The following is a 20,956-nucleotide window of genomic DNA, read 5'->3' as shown; positions in this document are numbered from 1 at the left end:
GCAGCTGTTCCATGATGCCTAAATCTTTTAAGTATTAAGTACGTTCCAAGAATCTAAATGCAATCACCCCAACCCATGTGGTATGAAGGGGGAAATAAAAGTGCTGGCTTGGATTTTTTTGTAACAGTTCTGTGATACGGCTTCCCTGTCAAGCTATGGGCTATAGTTAAGAAATAGCTGCTGTAGAATAAGAAAGACTAGACTTGTGAATAGAAAAAAAGTCACGGGTGGCGCCTGTGGCTCAACGGGTAGGGCGCCGGTCCCATATGCCGGAGGTGGTGGGTTCAAGCCCAGCCCCGGCCAAAAATAAAAAAAAAAAAAAAAAGAAAAAAAGTCACTTGAGCGGTTTCTTTTCTAGACAAATGGGATTCTAGTTTGGGTTTCAGAGGGCAATTCCTACAGCTTACAAAAGATGCTGGGTCTGTCAATATTTCTATTCTAGTAAGATTTCAAGCTCTGGTGCTTGCTTCGGCAGCACATATACTAAAGTTGGAATGATCCAAAGAAGATTAGCATGGTCTCCACACAAGGATGACATGTAAATTTGTGAAGCATTCCTTATTTAAAAAAAAAAAAAGATTTGGAACTCTGACCCACATTTAGCATATAATCTTCCTGGGGTATGGAAAAACGTGGTCTATCATCTAAGGGGATATCATTGTTGTAACCCTCTGTGTAAATGGTGCACATTAAAAGATCAAGTCTACTGTTACATGTTTTTTTTTTAATAAATACTGTGACAAGATTGTACAATATCAATTCAAGAGACAGAATGCGACCAGGTCCTCTGCTGCTTGTGTCTTAGAACAAGAGAAATGGTCAACCTAGAGACGAGCACCTAGGGAGGGAGGAGACATGATGCTGGAAAAAATATCTTCTGAGTATTTGTCCAGCTAGAGAGCTGGCTGGTGAGATCCAAATGGTCCCATAGCAATCCTTTTCTCCAGGGAGGTGCGTAGATCTTTGACAAGTGGCAAGTGACTTTTCTTTCTTGTGTTTAGGCCTGAGAGTGCACTTTGTAACCAGGGATTTGGTGTGCAGGGCATCACAGGCTGCAGAGAAATATTAAAATATAAGTATATTTGCTAAACACATGTCTCATATGGACAGATTCAAGGTGAAGGCCTTTTGGGCCAGTTTGTCTGAATAGCTCTCTTAACTACTGTGTTAAGAAAATAAAACCTGTAAGTTCAAGCCCTGCCTCCCTTGACCCTAGCTTGATATGGAAGATGATAGGAGTCTAAACCATTCCCCCTCTTCCCCTCCCAGAACAGAAGACCTGCCTGGTTCCGCTCCAAGAGTTCCACAGGAAAGACCCTAGCCCCTCTAAAAACCTGCAGAAATCAGCTTGGAGTCCGTAACTCCGTGAGTAAGGCACCAGCCACATACACCAAAGCGGGTGGGTTCGAGCCTGGCCTGGGCCTGCTAAACAATGACAACTGCAAAAAAGAAAAAAAAAAGCCAGGCGTTGTGACAGGCACCTGTAGTCCCAGCTAACTGGGAGGCTAAGGCAAGAGAATCTCTTAAGCCCAAGAGTTGAAGATTGCTGTGAGCTGTGACACCATGGCATTCTATGAGGGTGGACATAGTGAGACTCTGTCTCAAAAAAAAAAAAAGATGTTTGGCTTGGCACCTGTGGTTCAAGCAGCTAAGGCACAAGTCACATACACCTGAGCTGGCCGGTTTGAATCCAGTCCGGACACGCCAAACAGCAATGACAGCTGCAACCAAAAAATAGCCAGGCGTTGTGGCGGGGGCCTATGGTCCCAGCTACTTGGTAGGCAGAGGCAGGAGAATCTCTTGAGCCCAGGAGTTGGAGGTTGCTGTGAGCTGTGATGCCACGGCACTGTACCCAGGGCAAAAGCTTGAGGCTCTGTCTCAAAAAAACAAACAAACAAACACAAAAACAAAAAAACTTCCAGAAATATGTGTAATCTTCCTCTCCTATGCCCAGTATAATAACAAGCCCCAAACCATTCTTTATTTATTTTTTATTTTTATTTTTTTGTTGTTGTTGAAGTTTGTCTGGGGCCAGGTTTGAACCTGCCACCCTCAGTATACGGGGCCAGCGCCCCACCCACTGAGCCACAGGTGCCCGCTCCCCGAACCATTCTTTTTTTTTTTTTTTGTAGAGACAGAGTCTCACTTTATGGCCCTCGGTAGAGTGCCGTGGACTCACACAGCTCACAGCAACCTCCAACTCCTGGGCTTAAGGCGATTCTCTTGCCTCAGCCTCCCGAGTAGCTGGGACTACAGGCGCCCGCCACAACGCCCGGCTATTTTTTGGTTGCAGTTTGGCTGGGGCCAGGTTTGAACCCGCCACCCTCGGTATATGGGGCCGGCGCCTTACCGACTGAGCCACAGGTGCCGCCCCCCAAACCATTCTTGATGCAGCCACTGTCTTTGCCCAGATGAGTCCCAGTCTCCTTTCATTAAACTTGGCCTGAACCTTTCCCAGTCTTGTCTCTGGGTACACCACTGAACCACTTTCAGAGAATAGGTCTGAATTGCCCACCCAAGAAAGTCTGGGCATCTGCATGGTGATCTTGGGGGTTAGCCAATGTTTTCCATATCTTCAGTATTGTGCATAAGAAGCAGCTACTATGAGCTACTCATGCAGCACCTCTTGGGAGGTGCTGAGGGGAGGAAGTCATTTAGAGTTAACAGCCCACTGCTTAATAGCTCCATGTAGTGATGGCCAGGGTTGAGCTTGCACCTAGGTTAAAGCATCCCCAGAAGTCTAAATAGTTCTAATATCAATCAAGGTACATATATAACTCTTTGAATAAATAAGAGGAATATCCTTATGCTCAAATGAATTCTCAGTCTAGGGCAAAAGTACAAATCAAAGCCTGTTTGCCATAATGTCTGAATATTTCAATATCTCAAAGAAAGCTAACAAACTGTTAGTAAAATACATTCTGTCACCTACCATGACAAGGAGACCAGGTCTGAATTTGGAATTCTCAAATTCTCTGGTGCTCCTTACCAGAATATGGTGGCACACAAAGCAGACCCTTAGCTCCCCCATCTCTTTCCATTCCCAGTTCCATCCCACACTCTGAGAGCTTCACAATTTACACATGTGGACACTCTAGGCTGCATGACCAAGATCTGTTCATATACCTCCACAAACAATTACTTGTTGACCACACCTTGAGCTGTGGGTACATACACCAGCAATGCTGCTCACCCATTCCAATACAAAGTAGCCCACCCAAGCTTGAAAACAGGGAGAAAATTCTGGCGTTTTGGGTGCCCAGAGTTTGCAGTCTATAAGGCAGATGTGGGCTCTAATAGGGAATGGCCATTTGACCCCATGGACTTCTTGTTCTATGGTAAGTGCTTTGGCCAGAGGTAAGAGTTAATTAGGTTATTGCTAGCTGTCCTGATATAAGATTACCTCCCAGGAAATCTATGGCCCACAGTGCTCACTGAATTGGTGATGTGAAATGAAGTCAGTATGCACATTCAGTATAGTGTAATTTCTTTTTTTCTTTCTCTGTCTTTTTTTTTTTTTTTTTTTTAATTGTAGAGACAGAGTCTCACTTTATCCCCTCGGTAGAGTGCCGTGGCGTCACAGCCCACAGCAACCTCCAACTCCTGGGCTTAGGCGATTCACCTGCCTCAGCCTCCTGAGTAGCTGGGATCACAGGTGCCCACCACCACACCCGGCTATTTTTTTGTTGCAGTTTGGCCAGGGCCGGGTCCAAACCCACCACCCTTGGTATATGGGGCTGGTACCCTACTGACTGAGCCACAGGCACCACCCCCTCTGTCTTTTTTTTTTTTTTTTTGAGATAAGAGTCTCATTATGTTGCCCTTGCTAGAGTGCCATAGCATCATAGCTCAGAGCAACCTCACATTTCTAGCCTCAAGTAGTCCTCTTGCCTCAGCCTTCCGAATAGCTGGGATTACAGGCTTATGCCACCATGCCCAGCTAATTTCTTTCTATTTTTAGCAGATACAGGGCTTCCCTCTTGTTTAGGCTGGTCTCAAACTCCTGAACTCAAAGGATCCTCCTGACTTGGCCTCCCAGAGTACTAGGATTATAGATGTGAACCACTTCAACTGGTCATTTTTATGTTATTCCTTAATTCATGATAATAACTTATCATTGCAGCTACACATTAGAATGCATTATTACTACTTAAGTAATAAAATCAATGCATTATCATGCTTTTCATTACTTAAAAATGGATAATTCTGCCAGGCATAGTTGCTCACACCTGTAATCCTAGCACTCTGGGAGGCTGAGGCGGGTGGATTGCTTGAGCTTACAAGTTTGAGACTAGCCTAAGCAAAAATCAAGACCCTGTCTCTATTAAAAAATAGAAAAACTGAAGCAAGAGGATTGCTTGAGACCAAGAGTTGGCGGTTGCTGTGAGCTATGATGCCACAGCACTCTACCCAGGGCCACAGCTTGAGATTCTGTCTCAGAAAAAAAAAAAGGATAATTATACTGTAACATACCATTTTAATTTTGATTTTCAGGATGCATTCCTCCACTTATTTATTTGTTAATTGAGACAGAGTCTCACTTTGTTCCCTAGGTAGAGTGCCCTGGTATCATCACAGCTCACAGCAACCTCAAACTCTTGAGCTCAAGTGAGCCAGTTGTTTTAGCCTCTCAAGTAGCTCGGGCTATAGGAGCCTGCCACGATGCCCAGCTAATTTTTCTACATATGTAAGTCATGGGCATAGCTATATGTTTATTGTTTTTATTTTTGAATATTATCTTTGAAATGAAGACTGAGCTCAGTGCCTGTAGCTCAAACGGCTAAGGTGCCAGCCACATACACATGAGCTGGCGGGTTCGAATCCAGCCCAGGCCTGCCAAACAACAATGACAGCTGCAACCAAAAAATAGCCGGGCATTGTGGTGGGCACCTGAGGTCCCAGCTACTTGGGAGGCTGAGGCAAGAGAATCACTTGAGCCCAGGAGTTGGAGGTTGTTGTAAGCTGTGATGTCACGGCACTCTACCCAGGGTGACAGCTTGAGGCTCTGTCTAAAAAAAAAAAAATGAAATGAAGAACTGAAATAATGGTAAAAGGTCAGACCTGCACATTAATGTTTTTATTTATTTATATTTGAGATTAATGTGAGGGTACAAATGATTAGGTTACAATGTTTGCATTTGTTAGGTAAGGTCCCTCTTATAGTTGTGTCCCACATCAGTGTTTTTAAAAGCTTTATTTTCCCCAAATTAGAAGCAACCAAGATATCCTTCGGTAAACGAAAGGACAAACTGGGACATTTATACAATTGTCTCGTGCTCAGAGGTAAAGGGAATTAGCTATCAAGCCACAAAGAGGCATGCACATACATGAAACTCTGCAAATGTATATTCCTAAGAAGCCAGTCTGAAAAGGCTACATAATGTATGGCTTCAATTATATGACATTCTGAAAAAGGCTATGGAGACAGTAAAACAATTAGTGGTTGTCAGATGTCTTGGGGGGGAGGAGAAAGGGATTGAATAAGTAAAATATAGGAGACACTTAGGGTGGTAAAACTCTTTGGTATGATACATGGTGGATACCTGATATCATATATTTGTTAAAATTCACCCAACTTTACAACACAAAAATATTTTTGTGTGTGTGTGTCTTAGTATAGACACACACAAAAAAATTTTTTTTGAGCCAGAGTCTCACTCTATTGCCAGGGTAGAGTGCTGTGGCATCATAGCTCACAGCAACCTCAAACTCTTTTTCTTTTTTTAGAGTCTCATTTTGTCGCCCTCGGTAGAGTGCTGTTGCGTCACAGCTCACAGCAACCTCCAGCTCTTGGGCTTAGGAGATTCTATTGTCTATATAAAGACAGAATGGATATTAGACACGGGTAGAGATAAAAGCTAAAAGCTTTGGCAAGTGTTTGGATAGAAGTGCAACGGCGAAAGAGAGAGGCATGGAAGCACTGTAGTGTGATTTGTACCTTACCCTTTAATCTAGTCCTTTCATTTCTAGGAATTCATCTTAAACGATTGAAATGAAGACAAATAATTTCTATATGCAAAACACATAGTGGCATGAAGACAGTGACCTTGTTCTCAACAATTACACCCACAGGCCTACTACTCTGTTAAATGAGAAACCTAGAGTCAAGATTCATAGGAGGAAGAGGAGAAAAATCTTAGCTAATGAAACAAAGCCTAATGGGTTAGGAAGGGTAGATATCAAGAATGAAAGTAAAGAAGTCAATAACTTCTTTTTCAGAGCTGGGCCAAGGACTGTCAGGATACGTACAGAAAAAGGTGGAGAAGTCTTGGGGCTTCCATCAATGAAGCATCTGCATTGCAGAGAACCTGGTGGGATGTTCCGTAGAATAACAGACTTTGTCCCAGGCATTCCAAATCTCAACCTTTGCGCATATTCCTTGGACCTGTAATCCTAGCATTCAGGGAGGCTGAGTAGGGTGGATTGCCTGAGCTCACCAGTTCAAGACCAACCTGAGCCAGAACGAGACCACGTCTCTAAAAATAGCAGAACGTTGTGGCGGAGCTTGTAGTCCCAGCTACTTGGGAGGCGGAGGCTAGAGGCTCGCTTAAGCCCAAGAGTTTGAGGTTGCTGTGAGCTATGATGCCACCTCACTCTACCGAGGGCGACAAAGTGAGAGTCTGTCTCAAAAAAAGGAAGGAAAGAACAGAAAAACAAGAATTGTGTACTTTCCCATGGGAAGTTGCTGAGGACTCCTGTTCAGAAATGAGGACGTCCAAGGAACACTGCAATGTGCAGAGACTGGGAGAAAAATGAGTTAAGTAGCCAACTGTCTTTCTCCTGGAGTTCCTAGCAAGCTGATTTTTAAATTGCCCTCTAAAGGCAGAATCCTTTTAGTTTAGCAGTGATTAAATGAACCCATGCATTTAATGAAGACATTTGCTAACACCGCCAGCTGGAGAAGCCGGGAGGACGATTGGTGGGCGTGTCTAACCCAGAGCTAGCTGGAGGCCACGCCCCCTTCCCAGAGTGCCCCGCCGCCGCTGTCTGTGTGACTGTCTTATTCATCTCCGGCCTGGCTGCGAGAGTGCACAGTCTGGCCATGGACCGGCTGCAAACTGGTGTAGGGGTGTTGAGGCGCGGGCGGCCGAGGCGTCGGCGCCAGCCCCAGCCACGTGGCGGGTCGATCCTGGCCCTGCCCTTGAGACCCAGGAAGATACGGAGGCAGCTGAGAAGAAGTGCAGCGTCCCGCATGGCAGCGCTGAGAGTCCAGACGCTGCCAAGCGAGGACTTGGAGGACTCGAGAGTGGAGTCCACCGCCAACGATCTGGAGGACGCACTGCCTAGCGGGACAGCAGTGGCAGCCATCCCGGACGCAGCCCGGCGAGAGCCCTACGGCCATCTGGGGCCTGCAGAGCTGCTGGAAGCCTCGCCCGCCGCGCACTCCCTGCAGACCCAGCCAGCGCGTCTTGTTGAAGCGCAGACCCCACCAGTGCGCTTCCTGCCAGCTTTGGCGGCTGCGCCGGCCCGCATGGTGGAGAACTCTGCCCTGCTGTGCACAGCCAAGCACTTGGGGGCCGCCCCACATTCCGGGGCCCCTGCGACGTTGTCAGGACCGGAGGTGGATAGCACCGGTGGAGAGCTGTCCTGGGACTCCCCGCTGCAGCGCGTCTTGATGGAGCTGAACCGCATCCCCAGCAGCCGGCGGCGAGCAGCACACCTCTTTGAGTGGCTCATCGCGCCAATGCCGCCAGATCATTTCTACCGGCGCTTGTGGGAGCGGGAGGCGGTGCTAGTGCGGCGGCAGGACCGCACTTACTACGAGGGCCTTTTCTCTACTGCCGATATGGACTCAATACTGCGTAACGAGGAGGTGCAGTTCGGGCAGCACTTGGACGCCGCGCGCTACATCAATGGGAGGCGCGAGACCCTGAACCCGCCCGGCCGCGCCTTGCCAGCCGCCGCGTGGTCCCTGTACCAGGCCGGCTGCTCTCTGCGCCTCCTGTGTCCGCAGGCTTTCTCGACCACTGTGTGGCAGTTTTTGGCCGTACTCCAAGAGCAGTTTGGAAGCATGGCAGGCTCCAACGTTTACCTCACGCCCCCCAATTCGCAGGGCTTTGCCCCTCACTACGACGACATCGAAGCTTTCGTGCTGCAGCTGGAAGGTAGGAAACTCTGGCGTGTCTACCGACCCCGGGTCTCAGCTGAGGAACTGGCCCTGACATCTAGCCCTAACTTCAGTCAGGATGACCTCGGTGAGCCGGTGCTGCAGACCGTCCTGGAACCTGGAGATTTGCTTTATTTTCCTCGGGGCTTCATTCACCAAGCTGAATGCCAGGATGGAGTCCACTCCCTGCACCTGACCTTGTCCACGTACCAGCGCAATACCTGGGGAGACTTTCTAGAGGCTGTACTGCCTCTGGCTGTGCAGGCTGCAATGGAAGAAAACGTGGAGTTTCGGAGGGGTCTTCCCCGAGACTTTATGGATTACATGGGGGCCCAGCATTCTGATTCTAAGGATCCACGAAGAACTGCTTTCATGGAGAAGGTCCGGGTCTTGGTTGCCAGGCTGGGACACTTTGCTCCTGTTGATGCTGTGGCTGACCAGCGAGCTAAAGACTTCATCCATGATTCTCTGCCCCCTGTTTTGACTGATAGGGAGAGGGCACTAAGTGTTCACGGGCTCCCGATTCGCTGGGAGGCTGGACAACCTGTAAATGTGGGGGCCCAGTTGACAACAGAAACAGAAGTCCACATGCTTCAGGATGGGATAGCTCGTCTGGTGGGTGAGGGAGGCCATTTGTTTCTCTATTACACAGTGGAAAACTCCCGTGTTTATCATCTGGAAGAGCCCAAGTGCTTGGAAATATACCCCCAGCAAGCAGATGCTATGGAACTCTTGCTTCGCTCCTACCCAGAGTTTGTGAGAGTAGGGGACCTGCCCTGTGACAGTGTGGAGGACCAGCTTTCCTTGGCAACCATGTTGTATGATAAGGGGTTGCTGCTAACCAAGATGCCTCTAACTTAAACAGGTTTCTTGTTAATTGTTGGAAACAAGGCAGGAGGGATTCTCTTCTACCACTGCCACTTTTTTTTTTTTTTAATTCATGTTCTTACCTTGATAATCATCAGTGTGCTTACATTTACCTTTATGACTGCTTCAATGTCACAAGCCTCAGACGGTCTTCTAGGAAGAACCACTTCATCTAGGTACAAATGTAAAAGCAGACGTTGGAAGTGAAAAAGTAACCTTGATCTCTAATCATTTTAGAGAACCAGCTTCATCATGCTCAGGCTTCACTGTACTGTGTAGCACTGGCCATGTCATTCTGCTTGAGACACCAGAAGTTTTTATTTGAAATTTGAATCTTGTATTTGAATTCTCTTTCACCAATTTGGGGGGAGGTTTGGGGTCAGTATACTGTTTGTTACTAAGTTTGTATGAACATTAGAAAATTAAAATGTCAAAGACAAAGAATGTTTTCCTTTTCTACACTTGATCTTAGCCAAAAGGCCAAGAAGCGATGTTGTTTTCCTTTTCTAAGACTAGATTATTATGTCAGATGGTTTGCAGAAATGTGGGAGGGGGTGGAAGACAGGGAAAACCTATAATGCTTGAGATGAAAAGCAATTTGCGGTGGTTGTAGGATGTAAATGGAGAATATTAACCTTTTAAAGAAGAGAACTCATCTGGTTGGGCCAGTTCTTTAATTTGGGGGGTAATTTTTTTATTTTAAAATATGCTACTTGAATTCTAAATAGTCCAATCCTAGTAGAAAAGTCATTTTCCATTACAAGATCAACTTTAAAAGTACATTATGTTTTTGCTCAGTGCTGGTTTGCATCAGTGGCTGGCACTGCTTCTAGAGGGGAAGCATGTCACTTAGCTATGGTGTCATAGGTCTTAGTAAACCAACTTTTAGCAAGCTATCCATGAGGGAAGGCTGGTGTTCAAGTTATTTTCCACTTTCATTTTTTTCTGGCAGTTGGAAGAAACTTTCTCAAATCTGGTCTCATGGTTGGTGGAAAAGTGCCTGGTGTACCAGAAAGAGCACTGGACTTGGAACCAGAAGACCTGGGTTTGGGGTGGTATCTGGTAGGCAGCTGACTGAGTGACCTGAAGCTACTGCTACGCTTGGGCACACAGATTTTGTAAGTATAATTTGATACAGCTTAATTTCTGTACCCTCATCATTTAAGTCGTGTCTGGCACACTAAGATTTTATCACCATAACTGATAGGTTCAGTTGTTTAAAGTTGAGAACTTTATAAAATCTTTTTTAAAAAGTTACAACAGCATAGATGTGCATCTATGTAAAATGATAGCTGTCTCTCCAACCCCACTTTCCAGACAAGGCAACCATGATTAAAGTCTTTGTATGTGTGTATGTGCTTAATCAAACATACACAGCTCTTGTTTTATTTATTTATTTTGGTAGAGACAGAGTCTCACTTTATCATCCTCGGTAGAGTGCTGTAGCATCACAGCTCACAGCAACCTCCAACTCCTGGGCTTAGGGGATTCTATTGCCTCAGCCTCCCAAGTAGCTGGGACTACAGGTGCCCGCCACAATGCCCAGCTATTTTTTGGTTGCAATTTGGCTGGGGCCGGGTTTGAACCTGCCACCCTCGGTATATGGGGCCGGCGCCCTACCCACTAAGCCACAGGCGCCACCCCCACAACACTCATTTTATAAAGACTTTTGTTTTTCTTTCTTTTTTTTTTTTTTTTTTTTGTAGAGACAGAGTCTCACTGTACCGCCCTCGGGTAGAGGGCCGTGGCGTCACACGGCTCACAGCAACCTCTAAGTCTTGGGCTTAAGCAATTCTCTTGCCTCAGCCTCCCGAGCAGCTGGGACTACAGGCGCCCGCCACAACGCCTGGCTATTTTTTGGTTGCAGTTCAGCCGGGGCCAGGTTTGAACCCACCACCCTCGGTATATGGGGCCGGCGCCTTACCGACTGAGCCACAGGTGCCGCCCAAGACTTTTGTTTTTCTAATATGTCCTTTTATGAACTTTTAAATCAGTTCAAATACAGCTACCTTATTTTTTTTTTTTTTAAGGGATAAACTAGAAAATGAATAAAAACCTGGCAGACGGGAAAAAATAAAAACTCAGTGGATGATGGCCAAGAAGGAAAGAAAAGTAGGCTTTCCTGATGCTTTCATCCTGTAGAGTTCACTAATATGTCACAAAACATCCAGATTCTGGAAAAGGCTTACTAAAGGAGTCAAGGAATAGGACTGACCCCCTAGGAAACTTACCCTGAAAAGTTGCTTTGAGAAGACTATGTAGCGTCAGTGGTTCTTGATCTTCTTTGGGTTGTAAGTAAATACGTTTTGCTTCTTCCTTCACTTTTCTGATGACCTTCTCAAACTTGAATATTTTCTGTGTGAGCAAGTCCTTTTGATTTAGCGTGTTAATCTAGATTAGAGCAAATGATGTTAAAAAAAACTGTACTAGGCAGCAAATCATCAAAAAACATTACTTTAGTCTCATGCTTATGAGTAGTAGGTGGTAGAGAAATGCCTAAGAATGTTGTTCTCTTAGGCAGCGCCTGTGGCTCAGTGAGCAGGGTGCTGGCCCCATATGCCAAGGGTGGCGGGTTCAAACCCAGCCCCGGCCAAACTGCAACAACAACAAAAAAAATAGCCGGGCGTTGTGGTGGGCGCCTGTAGTCCCAGTTACTCGGGAGGCTGAGGCAGGAGAATCGCCTAAGCCCAGGAGTTGGAGGTTGCTGTGAGCTGTGTGATGCCACGGCACTCTACCGAGGGCAATAAAGTGAAACTCTGTCTCTACAAAAAAAAAAAAGAATGTTGTTCTCTTGTGATACTGGTTGGAGATTCTTATACACCCATTAGTGAAAATTTTACCTTAGTTTTTTTGGCAGGATAAAAGAAACCTACTCAGAAATGCCTGTTTCTACCAGGTGCGGTGGCCCCCACCTGTAATCCTAGCACTCTGGCAGGCCAAGGCAAGTGGATCACTTGAGTTAAGGAGTTTGACACCAGCCTGAGCAAGAGTAAGACCCTGTCTCTACTAAAATTAGAAAAATTAGCTGGGTGTTGTGGTAGGTGCCTGTAGTCCCAGCTACTCGGGAGGAGGATCACTTGAGCTCAGGAATTTGAGGTTGCTGTGAGCTGGGCTGACGCCACAGCAGTTTAGCCTGGGTAACAGAGAGACTCTGTCTCAAAAATAAATAAAAAAAAATAAACTTCACTGAAGTTGGTTTCGTGGATTACCTTTTTAAAGTCCTTTCCCCTCTATTCTTCCATCTAATAGCCTTGACAAATTAGAATAACCCTTTCAGCTGGTAAGGAACCCAAATTAGACATTAAGGAAAATTAAGAAAATCTGACAGGGTGTGGCAGCTCACACCTGTAATCCTAGCACTCTGGAAGGCCAAGGCAGGAGAATCCCTTGAGCTCAGGAGTTCAAGACCAGCCTGAGCAAGAGCGAGACACCCCCCCCCCCACCATCTCTACTAAAAATAGGAAAAATAAGCTAGGCATCATGGCAGGCGCCCCTAGTCCCTTACTCAGGAGGCTCAGGAAGGAGCATTGTTTGAACCCAGGAGTTTGAGGTTGCTGTGAGCTAGGTGACGCCTGGGCACTGTAGTCTCAAAAAAAAAAAAAAAAAAACCAGCCAAGAAAACAAACAAACCCCACAATAATAAACCCTAATTTTGAGGGCTACTTGATGGGACTAGTAGGATTTTGTTTTGTTTTTATATAAACTAATAGGATTTTATAACCTATTTTTGCACAGATGTTCAAATGATATATGTTTGGGTTTGTAAAAAGTATTTCTGTGTTGGGGAAAAGGGTCTGAGGAACTCTTGAGAGCCCCAGATATTCCCTCGAAAATAGACCTTGCACTTATTTACCTTTATTTTGATCTTTTGAAGCATTTCTCGGTTTGCTTCACATTCTAAATTGAGTATCTTCATTGCCTGGTAAATTTCCCTGAAAGACAAGAGGGACTTGTTGGATTCTGCTTCCCTGTCCTTTAAAGAAGTATGGGGGGCGGGCTCAGTGCCTACACTGGGGCTGGTGGGTTTGAGCCGGTCTGGGCCTGCCAAATAACAATGACAACTGCAACAAAAAAATAGCCGGGTGTTGTGGTGGGTGCCTGTAGTCCCCAGGAGGGGGAGGCAAGAGAATCGCTTGAGCCCAAGAGTTTGAGGTTGCTGTGATCTGTGAAGCCAGGGCACTCAACCAAGGGCAACCTAGTGAGACTCTGTCTAAAAAAAAAAAAAAAAAAAAGGATGGGATGCTGGATGTAGTGGCTTACAATCCCAGTTTGTAATCCTAGCAGTTTTAGAGGCTGAAGCGGGAAGATTGCTTGAAGCCAGGAGGTTGAGACCAGCCTGGGCAACATAGAGACCAACACCTTGTCTCCAAAAGAAGTTTTTAAAAATTAGCCAGGCATGGTGACAGATGCCTATAATAACTGCTTCAAAATGTAAAGCAGGAGGATCCCTTGAACCTAGGAATTTGAGGCTGAATTGCCACTGCACTCCAGCCTGGGTGACAGAGTGAGACCTTGTCTCTAAATAATAATAATAATAATAATAATAATAATAATTATCTCTAAAATGATAATAATAAAAGAGCATGGGGTGGAAAATATAGAACTTGGAATTGGGCAAGAATCCTAAATGTGGTTTTACTGAGTCTTCTCTGCAAAAATGGTATGAAGAAAAAACTGTACTAGGCAGCAAATCATCAAAAAGCATTACTAAAGTAACTGATTGTCTCATGCTTATGAGTATTAGATGGTATAGAAATACCTTACAACATTGTTCTCTTGTGATATTGGTTGGAGACTTTTTTACACCTGTTAGTGAAAATTTCACTACAGTTTTTTTTTTTGTATGATGCTTAGCTTATATGGATGATGTGCAGTTTTTGAGATGATATATTCAAAGGTAGTAATAGGTACCATTTACTGACCAGCTTTGTGACAGTTGTCTCTACAGCCTTATAATGTAGACTATCAACTGCATTTGATACATGGAAAAATGGTTTCAGAGTATTTCAGTACCTTGCCCAGGCTAACATAGCTACTGCATGTCAGAACTGAAATTTAGACCATGATCTTTTTGACTCTAAAGCCCGTTATCATAGTGGGCACTTGATAAATTTTATTTGAGTATATGAATAACTTAAAAGAAAATAATCAGGGCAGCACCTGTGGCTCAGTGAGTAGGGCGCCGGCCCCATATACCGAGGGTGGTGGGTTCAAACCCAGCCCCGGCCAAACTGCAACAAAAAAATAGCCGGGCGTTGTGGCGGGCGCCTGTAGTCCCAGCTACTCGGGAGGCTGAGGCAGGAGAATCGCCTAAGCCCAGGAGTTGGAGGTTGCTGTGAGCTGTGTGACGCCACGGCACTCTACCCGAGGGCAATAAAGTGAAACTCTGTCTCTACAAAAAAAAAAAAAAGAAGAAGAAAATAATCAGTGTGGGAGGAGGTGGGGAGAAAAGGTACATAACCTACATGAGCTTGTCTTTCAATCTAATTTAAGCCAGTTTTTGTTACTTTCTTGGGTAGGTGTGTGAATGGCACAGGTTGGCCTGTGCTTTCACTGGCCATTAGGCAGCCTGGAAAGGCAGGGACATACTCCGTCAGCAAGGATGGGAGAATTGGCAGTGCAAGAGGCCGTGGCCGGAAACAGGTTTAGAACATACGTTAGAACAGCCTCATGGTCCTCCAGGAGCAGCACATCTAGAAAGGTGTCTCTGACCCGGTCCCCTTGAAGTTTGAGGGCTCGGATGCTACGGCAAGCTTCCAGTCGTACACCTGGTGATGCTTCGTAGTGGATTGCCCAGAGCAGGAGATCTATCAGCTGGGGACTGACTTCTCCAATCTGTCCCAAAGCTGCAGAGATTAGGGGGCAGCATGTTCCACTGTCCCTGAAGTCTGAGTTAGCTATATCTTAACATCCAAAAATAAGTTGAGTATTGTAAACAATATCTTCCCTTTTGGATGGCAATTAATCACCCTTAGAATTTTAGGGATAGGTTAGAGTGGGACATTCCTGCCAGAGAATTCTAAGAAGGGGAGTTCCATCTCATCCTTGCCCATTAGGATGTCAACATGGACTAATTTGCCCATTTGGGGGTGAGATGTGGGACAGATAACTTGGGAGACCAGCCTAGTTGAGGAAGGGTGATGGGGAAGAGAGGCACAAGATCCTAAGAAGAAACTAGGAAAAGTAATGGCAAGGTCTTAGTTCTTATAGCAGTCTTGACTTCTAGGTAGAAAGAAAAAAACTCTAGGGAAAAAAAGATGTATCCAACAGATATATACATAGTAGAATGAAAAATCTACTTGGAACTTATTCTTAATTCTGTTGGCAAGGACTGTTTTGACAGCCTCTTTACCTTAACAAGTTTGACACAGACCTCCTAGACTAAGGATGCTTATCTAAAAATTATAATAAAAATCTTTCCCTTCTCCCAAGGCACTTCTGAGAGGCTAAGATTATCCATTCTCCTATGCCTCCCCTGTTACTAGAAAGTTTGGGGGGATCATTTTTTACTAGCATAGGGGAATATATTTGAACAGTTGGGGTCTCAACTTTTGTAATACCTCGAATAGCAAAGGCCTTGATTTTCCAGGAAGGATCTTTCTGTATCAGATCAAGGAGGCATTCGAGCACCTGAAATGGATAAAAGACAGCGTTAAGTGAGCAGAACCAGAACAAGAGTAAACCAGAACCAGGGACTCTACTTATCTCTAAAAGGTGCTATAACTGAAAAATGACCTATCAATTCTAGTGACAAGTGAGTTGGAGTCAGAAGTACCAACCTGTATACATAGTGTGTTAGCTGAATTATCTGGTATATATAGATTAATTTTTCTCAATCCACAAGCCTGTACCCATATGGCTGCTTTTGAACACCTCAGTCGGATTTCCCTCTAATAACTAGAAATTATAATTCTACACTTGATCTTAGCCAAAAGGCCGAGAAGTGATGAAATTATAATTCTGATCACTGGAGTTGCCACTAAAGCCCATCAGTACCCTGGTAATGAGAAGTTAGTTAAGTAAGGTGAGAACTGGATTCAGGGGGGTGCTCTAGAGTCTAGAGTGAAGACTGAGTGGCTGAGAGCAAAATGGTCCTAATAAACACATGCCCTGTATATCCCCTCCTCACCTTCCTGGTCCTGATTTCTCATTTGTGTCCCCACAGAATGGTGAGTGTGCTATGCACAACAAGGGACGGTAAATGCTGTTTTTAGGTCAATAAGGTAAGATAAGAACATGTTTCCCTGACTCACCATCTTGTCATGGATCTGCAGGGCACCAGCTGCCACACAGGCTGCCCGCCGAACTGCTATGAAGTCATCAGAGAAACAGCGCAGGAAGCTTGGAAGGAGCTTGGCGGTCATGAGCTTGAGCTCACTTATCAGGGAGAGGGCTTCCACACGCTCCCGGGAATTTCCTCGAGCCAGCTTGACCCTGTAAAGCACAAGTTGCCCTTATTTTCCTTCCTTAAACTTTCAGTAGCCTATCTTTGCCCCCTCCCTCCTAATGCCCTCAGGATAAAATCTAGGCTCTGTAGTCTTTCCAGTATCCAGCCCCACCTTTTTCTGTTCAGCCTTGTGCCCGTTAGTTTTAACTGGGTACAGACCTTGACTGTCTTATTTGAAGCTCTATAACTTAGCGTATGTTAAGCACTCGACTTCACTGAATGACTGAATAAAGGAAAGTATCGGTTTGCACCTCTTGTCACAGTCACATTCCCTTCTCTACTGCCCTTACATGAGCCATGCTCATTTCTGCATTTGGCTCCCAGCCCAGAATGCCTAGCCAGTTGTCTTATCCATCCTCCACGAATCTTCCTTGGCCTTATTTCTCTAGCCCACATGGAATGTTCCATTTTTCCATGATGGCATTTCTGGTATATATGCCATTTGTTCTTGTTTTTAGTACGATTTGGTATTCTTATTATTTTGTTTTTTAGAGACAGGGCCTTGCTCTGTTGCCCAGGTTGGAGTGCAGTGGTGTAGTCATAACTCACTGTAACCATTCCTCCTACCTCAGCTTCTACGGTAGCTGGGACAATAAGCACATGCCACCATGCCAGGCTAACTTTTAAATTTTGTTTTGAGGAGATGGTGTTTTTTTATGTTGCTTGGGCTTGATTTTATATTTTTATTTTTATTATTTTGTTTTTGAGAGAGAGTCTCAAAAGCTATTGCCCTGGGTAGAGTGCTATGGTGTCACAGCTCACAGCAACCTCAAACTCTTGGGCTTAAGCGATTCTCTTGCCTCAGCCTGGGACTACAGGAGCCCACCACAATGCCCAGCTATTTTTTGGTCGCAGTTGTCATTGTTGTTTAGCAGGCCCCAGGCTGGACTCTAACCCACCAGCTGCCGTGTATGTGACCTGTGCCCTACTCACTGAGCTACAGGCGCCGACCCTACATTGCTAGTTTCTATAGGGACTGTTAACTTTCTGCAGTGGAATCTGGTACTGTGCTGAGAAGAGTTCAACAAATGTTGTCTGGCTGGATGTCAGGCCCGCTGAACACTTGGAGGAATAGAAGTTGACTTGTGTTGACTTGGCCTTACCTGATTGTGTCATGCACCTCCTTCCCAAGGCTCATTTGCCCCAGTGCTTGTGCAGCTGCATGCCTTACTTTCTTATTCCAGTCATTCCACATCAGCTGGATCAACTTGTGTTTCATATCCTATAAAAAGGTGCAGTAATTAGCTACCACTTATTGAATGTTATTTGTACTTGACAACTTGTGCTAAGTATTTTTACATCCCTTAATCTCTCAAACAATCCAATGAGGGTAGTTGTTACCATTCACAGATAATAAAATGAAAGCTTTGATTAACTTGCCTAAAGTTAACCTGGTGAGAGCTGAAACAAGGTTCAAACCTGGGTCTCTTTTCCCAAGCTCATCTTTTATCTACTATATGGTGTCAGTCCCAATGTACTCTGTATGTGAGAGACAGATTTTGAAAGTGATCCTTAACTCATCTCAGTTTGCCTGGGCCTTTCCTGATTTTAGTACTGAAAGTCCTGGGTCCTAGAGAAACCAGGATAGTTGGTCACCCTGTAAGTGTACTTCTCAGAAGGGTAGGGACAAGATTGCTACATGATGATTCTGTAAATGTGCCCAGGCAGTTCTCCGTGCTGGAAACATCTCCTTTCTTCACCCCTACTTGGTACTTGATATGTTCCTTTAGGATTTAGCTCAAAAATTCTCATCTTCGGCAGCGCCCTTAGTTCAGTGGGTAGGGCGCTGGCCATATACACCGAGGCTCACGGATTCAAGTCTGGCCTGGGCCTGCTAAACAACAATGACAACTGCAACAACAACAACAAAATAGCTGGGTGTTGTGGGCACCTGTAGTCCTAGCTACTTGGGAGGCTGAGGCAAGAGAATCACTTAAACCCAAGAGTTTAAGGTTGCTGTGAGCTGTGACGCCATGGCACTCTGTTGAGGGTGACGTAGGGAGACTCCATCTCAAAAAAAAAAAAAAAAAAATGAACTGGAACTAATCCAATTGGAAACATCTTCAGGTGGTTACTATGCTAATGGCCAGATCTTGTGCTTTCCCTATCAAAATGCGAGTGGAAGGTGTTCACTTCTTATGGGAATAGCAGTGTTCTGGGCCTTTCTGGAGATACCCAGTGTTCATGGGAAGAAGGAAAAGATCTCATTGGACAGCTGAAGATGACTGGAAAATAATGGGAAAAAAGGAGATCAGGTGAAAACCTAAATGGTGGTCATTTGGAATTCCCTCTTTTGTTCTAGCCAAGTCCCTAACTTCTTCACAGAACTTTAACCTGTAAGTTCAACCTACACTAATCTCTCGGAAAAGTTTTAAGAGAGTACCTTAATTTGCTACTTGTTCTTAAATCATTTGTGTATGTTAGTCTTGTTATTCGAACTATAATGTCAGTTTTTTGAAAGAAGGTACTGTGGATTTTTTTTTTTTTAATAGAGATGGGGTCTTGTTCTTGCCCAGGTTGGAGTGGAGTGCGATAATAGCTCACCACAACCTCCTGCCTTAGACTCCCAAATAGCTGAGACTAGAGGAACAGATCATCACACTTGGCTAATTTTCTTACTTTTTCTTGCAGGGTCTCCTAAGTTTTCCAGGATGGTCTTGAATTTCTGGCCTCAAACAATCCTCCTGCCTCAGCCTTGTGAGTTGTTGAAGGGACTTTATTTTACATATGTGTGCTGAATACTCAGTGACTGAACACTCAGTATAGTTGATATATTGGGCAACTTAAAACTGTGCTTGTCAAGCTATCTGTAATGAAGGACTAGTTTTGAAGGGTGAAATATGTCATTGGCTGTTACTTTTGTAAAGTCCATTGATGCTGAGGCAGTGTCAAATTCCTATAAAAGATCTTTAAGCTCCTCTCAGTTTTTGTGCTATTTCATTGATGCACTAGTTTAAGTCACAGAAGGACATACTGCTATTTGATGATAGTTCTGGGCTAGAACTAAGATGCAATAATTTGGGGACAGAGATGTATTTGGTAAGAATAGAATACTCGAGAGCAGCAAAAGTGGAAAGGCTTGGGACCCCAGCCTTTCTTACACTTTCTGTCCTAGAAGTAAAGAAAGAGGTTTACCAAGCAGACATTTCCACTGATCCGGGACAAAGCCCGGCAGGCCACAATCCGGTCCTCCCATTGACTGCTGTTCAGCTCCATGGCCAGCATGGCGTGTATCAGGGTCTGAGGAGGGAAGACTTATGTGGATATATTCACAATCACTTTTAGAGATACTGGAACCTTGAAGTTCCATTCTAACATGGCATCCTGCATAATTAACGTCACAGTACATGAGATGTTCCTCCCTAGCAAAGGAAAGGGTGGGTTTTTAACAGATAGGTCACTCTTCCATTTAAGCCAACTGACTTTGGGATCGTAAACCAGGGGGCAAAATACAGATTTAATAATCTGAACAGAGAACTCTTGGGACCCACCCTTTCTGACTTTAATTACTTTTATTCCTAAAATGTTTTGCATGTGCCTCAATCTTTGTGAGTTTCACATTTCTCCTTGTAAGTTTGTGCAGTTTTCCACGGTAAACTTCTAGCAGTAACAAGTTCTACATGTCACAAATCTCCTTGCATACACAGACACCCTTAGCAGCCTCCTTTTTGCATTCAGGTACCTATTGTAACTTCCCCTATACACCTCTATACTCAGGTTCACTAACATTTACTTCACTTTTGCCTATGCTGAGATTATCCTACCCAACCGTCTGCATTTTAGATTTCTTGCATGCACAGATCTCAAAGACCCAAATGTTTCCCAAAACTTGGTTGTAATGTACACATACTGTCTTCCCACTGAGATGGCTTAGCAGGATACAAGACCGGTCCTCAGTGTCTTCATTCTTCTTATTAAACAGCTGGTGGAGGATCCTCTTAATCACAGGATACGTGACAGCACCTTCTACAGCCAAGCACTGAGCAGCAGCCCAGCTGTCCACGGTGTTACCTGCCACAGTGCAGTAAAAAAAAAAGCAGCTCAGAATGGTGATCTGTTTTCTCCCAAAAAGAACAGCTTTTGGATCGGTACCCAAGGCTGCTTCCTACCTGATGTCTCACTTCCCTGCGCCCCCTTTAGTCTAGAATCCAATCCCTTATTTAAGCCATACTAGAATAGATCATATCAAGGTTTTAAATATAAACCTCAACCTGAAAAGTTAAATCCTACAGGCTCTTGTTAGGCAAGAGACATAACGCACTTCTGGTCTTGCTGAAAGATGCAGTTGTTTTTCCCCACTGGAGATTCAGAAGGTTGGATATATTGGAAAGGTTAGGAAAACACAGAGAAATGAAACTGTTCCATGTCTGTATGCAGAAGGCCAAACCAGTTAGCCTGTTGCTCCCCTCATCAAGGCAAGGAACAGCCCATCTTAGAGACAGCAGTTAGGCACCTTAAGCCTATTCCATGATAGCTGTTTTGATTATACGACTCCAACAATGCACGTGGACAATGCCTAGAAGTTAATATGCAGA

General features: G+C 44.8%; 2 protein-coding genes and 1 non-coding gene across 7 annotated transcripts in view; 2 read left to right on the top strand and 1 right to left on the bottom strand.

Moving 5' to 3' along the window:
* The first annotated feature begins 459 nt into the window (after nucleotides 1-459).
* Nucleotides 460-566, top strand: LOC128595078 (U6 spliceosomal RNA). Its single transcript, XR_008382767.1, has one exon. It is a non-coding gene; the product is annotated as a U6 spliceosomal RNA (small nuclear RNA).
* A 327-nt stretch (nucleotides 567-893) lies between these two features.
* HEATR4 (HEAT repeat containing 4) overlaps nucleotides 894-20,956 on the bottom strand; it is a 36,204-nt gene continuing 16,141 nt past the window's right edge. Inside the window, exons 7-16 of the mRNA XM_053603427.1 lie at nucleotides 20,272-20,432; nucleotides 19,557-19,661; nucleotides 17,525-17,643; nucleotides 16,228-16,408; nucleotides 15,535-15,604; nucleotides 14,631-14,820; nucleotides 12,828-12,906; nucleotides 11,206-11,365; nucleotides 9,088-9,146; nucleotides 894-1,052 (exon numbers count right to left, since the gene is read on the bottom strand). Coding sequence (XP_053459402.1) covers nucleotides 894-1,052; nucleotides 9,088-9,146; nucleotides 11,206-11,365; nucleotides 12,828-12,906; nucleotides 14,631-14,820; nucleotides 15,535-15,604; nucleotides 16,228-16,408; nucleotides 17,525-17,643; nucleotides 19,557-19,661; nucleotides 20,272-20,432 — 1,283 coding nt within the window. The remainder of the gene's footprint in view (nucleotides 1,053-9,087; nucleotides 9,147-11,205; nucleotides 11,366-12,827; nucleotides 12,907-14,630; nucleotides 14,821-15,534; nucleotides 15,605-16,227; nucleotides 16,409-17,524; nucleotides 17,644-19,556; nucleotides 19,662-20,271; nucleotides 20,433-20,956) is intronic.
* RIOX1 (ribosomal oxygenase 1) overlaps nucleotides 6,900-20,956 on the top strand; it is a 45,866-nt gene continuing 31,809 nt past the window's right edge. For 2 of the 5 annotated variants that reach the window (XR_008382590.1, XR_008382591.1), the window contains exons 1-3: nucleotides 7,011-8,722; nucleotides 9,927-10,092; nucleotides 19,053-19,118. Coding sequence is in view for 2 of the 5 variants with exons in the window: in XM_053603442.1 (XP_053459417.1) it covers nucleotides 7,043-8,968 (1,926 nt within the window). In the remaining 3 variants the exon portion in view is untranslated. Of the gene's footprint in view, nucleotides 9,412-9,926; nucleotides 10,093-19,052; nucleotides 19,310-20,956 lie in introns of those variants that run through there. The other 3 variants (XM_053603443.1, XR_008382589.1, XM_053603442.1) reach the window with 3 other exon arrangements.

This window comes from Nycticebus coucang, chromosome 9, assembly GCF_027406575.1.
Source record: "Nycticebus coucang isolate mNycCou1 chromosome 9, mNycCou1.pri, whole genome shotgun sequence".
NCBI classification, from domain to species: domain Eukaryota; kingdom Metazoa; phylum Chordata; class Mammalia; order Primates; family Lorisidae; genus Nycticebus; species Nycticebus coucang.
This window is presented reverse-complemented; position numbering and strand designations above follow the sequence as displayed.